This window comes from Vicia villosa, unplaced genomic scaffold (assembly GCF_029867415.1).
Source record: "Vicia villosa cultivar HV-30 ecotype Madison, WI unplaced genomic scaffold, Vvil1.0 ctg.001626F_1_1, whole genome shotgun sequence".
Lineage (NCBI taxonomy): Eukaryota > Viridiplantae > Streptophyta > Magnoliopsida > Fabales > Fabaceae > Vicia > Vicia villosa.
Genome location: NW_026705677.1, coordinates 71,089 through 79,930, shown reverse-complemented (window position 1 = coordinate 79,930; position 8,842 = coordinate 71,089). Strand labels below are relative to the sequence as shown.

The following is an 8,842-nucleotide window of genomic DNA, read 5'->3' as shown; positions in this document are numbered from 1 at the left end:
AGAAGCACTAACTAGAGGTATAACCTAAACATGACTCTTTTAAAGCGGCTCAAGAACTTTTGCATATATCTTATTTCATGATCTTGTGTTGTTTTATTATGCTTTCTATTTTATGATATTATGTTGTTCTATTCAGACTTTCCTATGCTTAATTAGTGATGAATTTCAAACTACTTTGTCTGAATTGAATGCTTTATTTATGTTTATGCATTTTCACTTTAACGTCATTTTATGTGAGTGTTGTTATTATTGATCAAAATTACCTTTGCAACTCCTCTGAGTTGTATATGTATTGTTGTGTGCTTTACTTGATGCTTCTTACGTTTTGTGGTTTTTTCTCTTTTTGATGTTGTCAAAAGGGGAGAAGTTCTATCTTTGACCTGCTGCTTGTTAGGGCTCGAACAAGGCTTCTTTCCCCGAGTCTTGTCGACTTTGCCTTTGAATTTGTTGGAACCACCACTCTTTTTCCATGACCGAGCCTGTAAAGCTTGTATCGAATCCTGAACTTCTTTCCTTTCGATAATACTAATCTCACGCGCTTCCAACGAACCAACCAAATCTTCCAATTTTAGGGTTTAAAGTTGATTTGATTCTTGAATAGATACAATAATGTGATCAAAGTGAGAGGTCAACATACGCATTACCTTCTCAACTATCATCTTATCAGTTAGGGTTTCATCACAACCCTTCATGAGATGGACGAGTTTCTGCACCTTCGACACATACTCTGCAATCATTTCGTCTTCTTCCATTGACAACAATTCATATTGTTGACGCAAGGTTTACAACTTAATAACCTTGACTTTGTCACCTCATTCATAATATTTGACAAGAATATCCCATTCCTCCTTCGCTAATTCAATATGAGAGATTCTATCAAAATTTGCATAATCAATCGCCGATTGAATGTAATATGCAGCCTTGCCATCTTTCTTCTTGACTTCGTCGTGGAAAGCTTTTTTGTGCTTCTCTAGTATTTGTAGCTAGCGCAGGAACGCCGTCGGTAACCACTTCGAGGGTCTCATGGAAGCCAAATAAGGATTGCATTTGTTTTCTCCATCAGATCTAATTTTTGTCGTCAAGCATTGGAATAGAATTCTGAATAGCACTAGTACCATTCATCTTTGCAGCGATTGATTCATGATCCCTGAAAACACGATCTCTAACGTGAAGCTCTTGAAAACTCGATCAAGAATAATAACCAGAAGCTCTGGATACCAATTTGTTAGTGCCGTGAGGAGAGAATAAAGGAAATAAATATTATATTATTAAATTGAATTGTACAAATAATGATACACTATGACTATTTATATTCAATCTTGATTGGACTTGGACTTACACAACTTGGATTATATTTGATATTATTATATTAGATTATATTTGATATTATATCAATCCCAATTATATCTAAATAAGATCTAAATACATGATTTTTAAAGATGGTGAGTGGACTATTGAACTCCTAATATTAATGTCTGGGAGATATTCACTAAGACTTTGTTGCTCAAGTTAATAAGTAAGCTAAGAAGAACAAAGATATTGAGATTAGATTGCACGTAACTTTTCTTTGGTCAGAGTACGTCTTTTTATAGATATTTCAAAGAGGTTAAAATTATGAGGGGAGCGATAATAATTGATGGTCTAAAGACCGATTATGTGAGGTGGTGTTTAGCAAATTATATTTTGTGAGGATAGTTGATATAAGGAAAAATGTGTTTACACGAAAAAAACTAATAAACAATAAACAATTGAGACTAAAGTTGCAGAATTGAAAATGAGCTAATGAAAAATTGGAGAAAAATTGAATATGGATCGAATAGAGAAGAAAAGGGAGTAAATTAATGGAGAAAAAAAATGATGAATTTAGAACAGAAATAACAGCAAACCAACAATATAAATAATAATATAAATAATATGTTAAAATAAAGGTGAACACTCGGTACCTTGACTTTAGTTGAGTATCCGTATCCTCAACCAATCAAATAGTAGAGGTCACTTTTGTATTTTAACTTATTTTAAAATAAATTAAAATTTAAATATAATTTACACTAATTGATATCCAACTTAAACTCAAGGGTACCAAAGAATTTACCTAAAATAAATACACAAGAGAGATTATAAAATCCAATTGAATAAAAGTTAATGTTATCAGAAATCGATTTTTGCTAGTTAGTTGTATGGAAAAAAAGCTTTTAACATATATTAAGATAAAATAGAGGAAATCTTTTACTGTCTAATCCCTTAGAAACCCATTGTACAGAAGTAATTTTTACTATTATCAATTTAAAATTTCAAACAATATATCTCAAAATTTTATATCCATTTAATGTCTGCAAACTATAAATTGTTTTTCGAAATATTCAAAATTACAGGTTTTGCAATATGATCACACAAATAATCAATTTAGAGGGTACAAATTGGAAAAAATCTACCCAGAATATTGAAGACTTGCCATAAGAAAATACAATTGTAATTTCTCTTTTTGTTGGCTGGTCTTTCCCGTTTATGTGTAAACAGGTTTTGAGAACCCTTAGTTCTCTATATTAATATATCCTTGTTTACAAAAAAAAAGAAATACAATTGTAATGGAAGTGTACTTGCACATAATAACACAAAACTGTAATATTACGCACACGGCATGAAACAAATTATGCACCACCAGAAATGCGGTATGCAGAGTGTAATTATAGAGAAACGCATTAAACCAATATTGTGAGTTAAGTAGTAAATTAGAAGCAATTAATCACGCAAAGGTGCAGAATCGCATAAACCAGAAAAATCACGCAACAACGTAAACGCACAAGTGCAGACTATGCAGAAACAGAAATCAAAACACAGGCACGCAATAGAGAAATTGAAAAACAAGAACACAAGAATAAATTACGAAATTCATTCTTCCTGGGAAGAGAACAACTCATTCATTGTCAATAATAAAATATGAATTAAGATTACAAAATGAGAGCCCTTTGAATTGTCCCTTTCAATGTTCATCATGAACAATCAACACACACAAGCCTTTCAACCACTCAAATTTTTGACAAAATACTAAACATCACGATGACTCCAGTAATTTATGTCTTCACATTAAAAAGAAATTTAATTTTGTGTCCTTTATGCAAGCAGCATCAACACACAAAAGAGGCACGAAAGAGTAAAAACAAAAAAGTTATTCTACTAGTTGAAAGATCTATCGGCAAGCACAGTTAGGATCCAGGGAGAAAAAAAATATCTATCAGTCATCATTTCACCAGCCTGCATACATTCACTGAGAAAGTAAAAATGAACAAAAAAAATTATAAGTACAATTATGATATAAGAATTTTATAATTTTTTCACTAAGAAATAGAAGGATGGATACAAAAACAAAATTACTAAACCAAAAATTGAATGCACGTCTAACCTTAATCAATCTATGATGTCAACTTTTGTTGAAGGAGAGTTTGGAGAAAAAATTCCACTAGTAAATCAGGTATGAATAATATTGTTTCTTTTTCACTTTAAGTGACCTCAAGCTACACAAGGAAGGGAGATGACCTTGAATAAGTCACGAACTAAAGAAAGAACCTAAGCAAACAAGGTGTATTAGTATGAGTTTAAAACAAGTAAAATCTTTTACAAAATTTATAAATACAATAGAAAAGTACATATGCCATAAAGTACCTGAAGAGTCGATGAAGAAACCGTCATTGACTTAACATTAACAAGCTCAACCAGGCAGTTGAGTAGAAACAACGAATACTCCACAAAATTTGACATCAAGCTTAGAACAATGTATATGTGTTCAATAGAAGACAAATTGCTTTTGCTCCCATAGAATTTGTGAAAAGGAGAACCAATAAAAGAAATTTTACAAAGATTTGGAGTAGATAACTCAATTTCACAACGACCATCGGGAGAATAATCACGGGTGACTATAGTTAGACAAATAAGTGAGGTACTCAATATGCAGAAGTTTTGTACTTCACAATTATCAATGATTAAAGTATTCAACTTGTGTAATGCCAAAAAAGGCTCGACACGACCATCATCGCCAACAGGAAAGGCGAACGCATGCAGATGCAATTCAGTTAATGGTGGCAAATTGAGAGAATAAGGAAATAGTTCTCTGATAGCATAAAAGTTAGGGTGAAGAAGTTTAAGAGATTTCAAAGTGTGAGTTGAAAATCAGATTTCAACACATTCGAAGAGAGGAAAATAAAGTTGCGCATAACACAACTATGGTTTCAGTTGAGATTGAAATTGAGAGAAATCTTAACGTTCTAAACATGTATGCAAAATAATCATTTAAAAATACACATTAATTTAATATCAGGAACAAAACTACTCGCAGAGCCCTCTTTGAAGACGTGCAAGGCGGGCTACCGCACATGACCTCAAAATTTTCACGGTTAAACCGTATATCTCTTTTTATAAGGACCAAAAATAAAATTTAATAATTTTATTAACAAAAACATATTTAAACCTTATTTATTTTATCAAGAAGTAGAAAAGTAGTGGTATGGTCTCTCTTTCCTTTTCTTTGCAAGAAGTTTTCTAGGGTTAAGAATTTTAACATAAAATGCAAATTTATTAAGCTAAAATACTACAATATTTGTTTCTAATGATAATTATTAATTAGTAATAACTCAAATGCATCATGTAAATAGTTAAGTTTTACATTCATAATGAATTAAATTAACAGAACTTAACCTTATTTCTCTAGACCTGTATGGTCTCTTTTTCCTTTTCTTTGCAAGAAGTTTTTTAGGGTTAAGAATTTTAACATAGAATGCAAATTTATTAAGCTAAAATAGTACAATATTTGTTTTTAATGATAATTATTAATTAGTAATAACTCAAATGCATCATGTAAATAGTTAAGTTTTACATTCATAATGAATTAAATTAACAGAACTTAACCTTATTTCTCTAGACCTTTCTCACAATCAATTATATGGTGAAATTACATTGAAAGTCACAAGTTGAAAAGTTTGCAATCTTTGTTCCTTTCTCAAAATCTTTTTTAAATTTCTTAAAAATTGGAAATATGTATGGATACATGGTTAATTCACGTTACTAATCCATAACCATATATAATTATAATTATATAAAAATCGATTATTAAAATCAATTGTCATAATTTTAAAACTGTTATATTCACAACCAATTTTATAATTAGTTGTGATTTAATTTTTTTTAATTTTTAGGAAAAATCCCTTTTTTTTAGAAAAACGTGTCTTTTGTTTTTGTAAAAAAAATACTTTTCTATTTTTAAGGAAAAAACTTTAAAAAAAAAAAAAGCATATTTCTTGTTTTTTGAATTTTTTTTGGATTTTTTATTCCCAAAAAAATTTTATTTTTTTGGAACATATTTTTCTCCTAAAAGTAAAAAAATTATATTTTCTCAAAAATATAACTTTTCTTTTTTATTTTCAGAAATTTTTTTTTTGTAACAAAAAATTTAAAACTTTTTTTAGAAAGAAAATAAAACTTTCTAAAAACTTTTTTTTCTAAATTAAAAAAAAACAATTTAAGATATTTTCTTAATTTTTTTAAAATAAACTAATTTAATTTTTATTTTGAATAAGGACGTCTAAAAAAATATATGAATTTAGTTGAAATCATATTAATAAACTCAATCATAAGTTATTGATCTCTAACACAATTCGAGTGTCTAGTACCATTCATTCAAAATAATTAGGCACTTTCAAATGAATGCTCTAATTAATCTAAATTTATTGGTTGAGTTAGACCTAGATGAATGATTTTTAAGGATGGTGAGTGGACTATTGAACTCCTAATATTGACGACTGACTGATATTCACAAACACTTTGTTGCTCAAGTTAATAAGTAAGCTAAGAAGAACTAAGTTAATAAGTCTTTAATAGATATTTCAAAGAGATCAAAGAGGTCTAAATTATGAGTGGAATTAATAAAAATCAAAGTTCAAATAAATACACAAGAGAGAAAATAAAATCCAAATGAATAAAAGTTCACATTAATATAAATCAATTTCTGCTAGTTACTTGTGTGGGAAAAAAGCTTTAACATATATTAAGATAAAATAAAGGAAATTTTTCATTGTCTAATCCCTTAGAAACCCATTGTCCAGGAGTAATTTTTACTGATATCAATTCAAAATTTCTAATAATATATCTCAAAGTTTTATATCCATTTAACATCTGCAAATTATAAATTGCTTTTTGAAATATTCAAAATTACAGGTTTTGCAATATGATCTTACTAATAATCAATTTAGAGGGTACAAATGGGAAACAACCTACCCTAAAATATTGAAGACTTGACCATAAGAAAATACAATTGTAACAGTGTGGGAATGTACTTGCACATAATACAAAACTGTAATTTTACGCACACGACATGAAATAGATTATGCACAACTAGAAATGCGGTGTGCACAATGCAATTATAGAGAAACGCGCACAGACAAAAAATGCATAAATCACAAATGCATTAAACAAGTATCGTGAGTTATGTAGTAAACCAGAAACATTTAATCACGCAGAAGTGCAAAATCACATAAACCAGAAAAATCATGCAACAGCAGAAACAAAAATCGAAACGCAGGCACGTAGCAGAAAAAATGAAAAACAAGAACACAAGAATTGATTACGGAATTCAGTCTTCAAAGGGAGAGAACAACCCTTTGAACAACTCAGCATGAACAATCAACACACACAAGCCTTTTAACCGCTCAAATTTTTGACAAAATAATAAACATCACGATGACTCCAGTAGTTTATGTCATTACATTGAAAAGAAATTTAAATTTGTGTTCTTTATGCAGGCAGCATCAAACACACAGTTGGGATCCCGCGAGAAAACAAAAAAGATCTATGAGTCATCATTTTACCGGGCTATATACCTTCACTACACAAGTCAAAATGAACAAAAAAAATTATAAGTACAGTTATGATATAAGAGTTTTATAATTTTTTTCACTGAAAGTAATTATAACCAAAGACATAAAAGGATGCATACAAAAACAAAATTACTAAACCAAAAATTGTCTCTTCAAAAAATTGAATGCACGCCTAACCTTAATCAATCTATGATGTCAACCTTTGTTGAAGGAGAATTTTGGAGCAAAAATTCCACTAGTAAATCAGGTATGAATGAAGATTGTTTCTTTTTCACTTTAAGCGACTTCATCTTACACAAGGAAGGCAGATGAATCTTGAATAAGTCAACTAAAGAAAGAACATGAGCAAACAAGGTGAGCTAGTGTGAGATTAAAACAAGTAAAATCTTTTACAAAAATTATAAATACAATAGAAAAATACATATGCCATAAAGTACTTGAAGAGTTGGTGAAGAAACTGTTATTGACTTAACATTAACAAGCTCAACCAGACAGTTGAGTAGAAATAACGAACATTTTGTAGAGTTTAACATCAAGCTTAGATCAATGTCTATGTGTTTAATAGAAGACAAATTGCTTTTGATCCCATAGAGTTTGTGAAAAGGAGAACCAATAAAAGAAAAAATACAAAGATTTGGAGTAGATAACTCAATTTCACAACAAGCATCGGGAGGATTATCACGGGTGACTATAGTTAAACGGGCAAGTGAGGTACTCAATATGCAAAGGTTTTGTAGGTGACAATCATCAATGATCAAAGTATTCAACTTATGTAATGTCGAAAAAGGCTCAACATGACCATCATCGCCAACAGGAAAGGCAAACGCATGCAGATGCAATTCAGTTAATGATGGCAAATTCAGAGAATAAGGAAATTGTTCTCTGATAATATAAAAGTTAGGGTGAAGAAGTTTAAGAGATGTCAAAGTGTGAGATGAAAATAACGTCCGAGGAAAATGTTGAATGTTACATGAGACATAGATGTCTAAGTGTTGGACATTATGTGAAATGCCATAATTAATGACCCTTTTGAGTAGGCGAGGCTGGACTCCACCATCACGGTAAACAGTGAGAGTATGTAGTGCGGTTGAATTATCTCGAAGAGACAAAATCAGAGTTACTAATGGAGTGAAATCCTTGAAATACTTAAAGTTGAAGGAGTTTAATCGAAGAGTGGGAAGACACTTCCAGAGATGGTTCCATCTTGGGGACAAAATGCAAGTTTGAACAGCACGTTCCGAAGATAAAAAAGATAGAATGAGAAGAAGAATGCAATCTGGTAAAGCACTTAATCTGTCTTTGCTCTCTAGCCTTTCTCTCTTCATTCTGACAAACAGTTCTATAACAAAAATGGGAAATAAAAACAAGAACTTTGAGGCGTTATTAAGCAAACTGATAATTATCTTGGAAATGAAATTGATTAGAGAAATAAGAATACATATGATGAATGGTGAAATAGGATTTTAAAGAACGCAATCGTGATAGTCACCTTTCGTCGTTGCTTTTCACCGTCCGAGAGTGCTAATGGGATTTTCCAGTGTTTCTTTGTGTTGGTTGGCGGCAAGAGGGACTTATTTATTTAAGTAGTAATTTTCAAATTTTATATTAAACTTTTTATGTTTCAAATATTCTTTTTTTAATAAAAAAGCATGTGTTAGATTAATTGGTGTCTATGTATAAGTCATATGCACGTCTCAGTTTCATTGACGTTTATCTATATTTATTAAATGCATGAATCAATTGGTTTGACGCCAATGTGTATTCATTTTTATTTTATTTGTTATATGCATGCGTCAGTTGGTCTGATACTAAAAGACAGTTTTGAAAGTACGCGCCAATTAGTCTAACGTATACTCTTTGTTTAATTTTTTTTGTTTAAAATATGAGTAGTTTAGTATATACTGTAGTTGTTGAGAAAGATAGTTATTTTAAAATTTAAGTTGTGAAATATGATTATTTTAGAAAAGAATTATGGAAAT

The 8,842-nt window shown here is 30.2% G+C and overlaps 1 protein-coding gene across 1 annotated transcript; it reads right to left on the bottom strand.

Moving 5' to 3' along the window:
- Positions 1–7,045: 7,045 nt before the first annotated feature.
- Positions 7,046–8,188, bottom strand: LOC131636075 (F-box/FBD/LRR-repeat protein At3g26920-like). Its single transcript, XM_058906722.1, has 2 exons — positions 7,285–8,188; positions 7,046–7,191 (listed from the first exon to the last, which is right to left on the bottom strand). The coding sequence occupies exons 1-2, from the start codon at positions 8,186–8,188 to the stop codon at positions 7,046–7,048; spliced, it is 1,050 nt and encodes a 349-aa protein (XP_058762705.1).
- Positions 8,189–8,842: the final 654 nt, after the last annotated feature.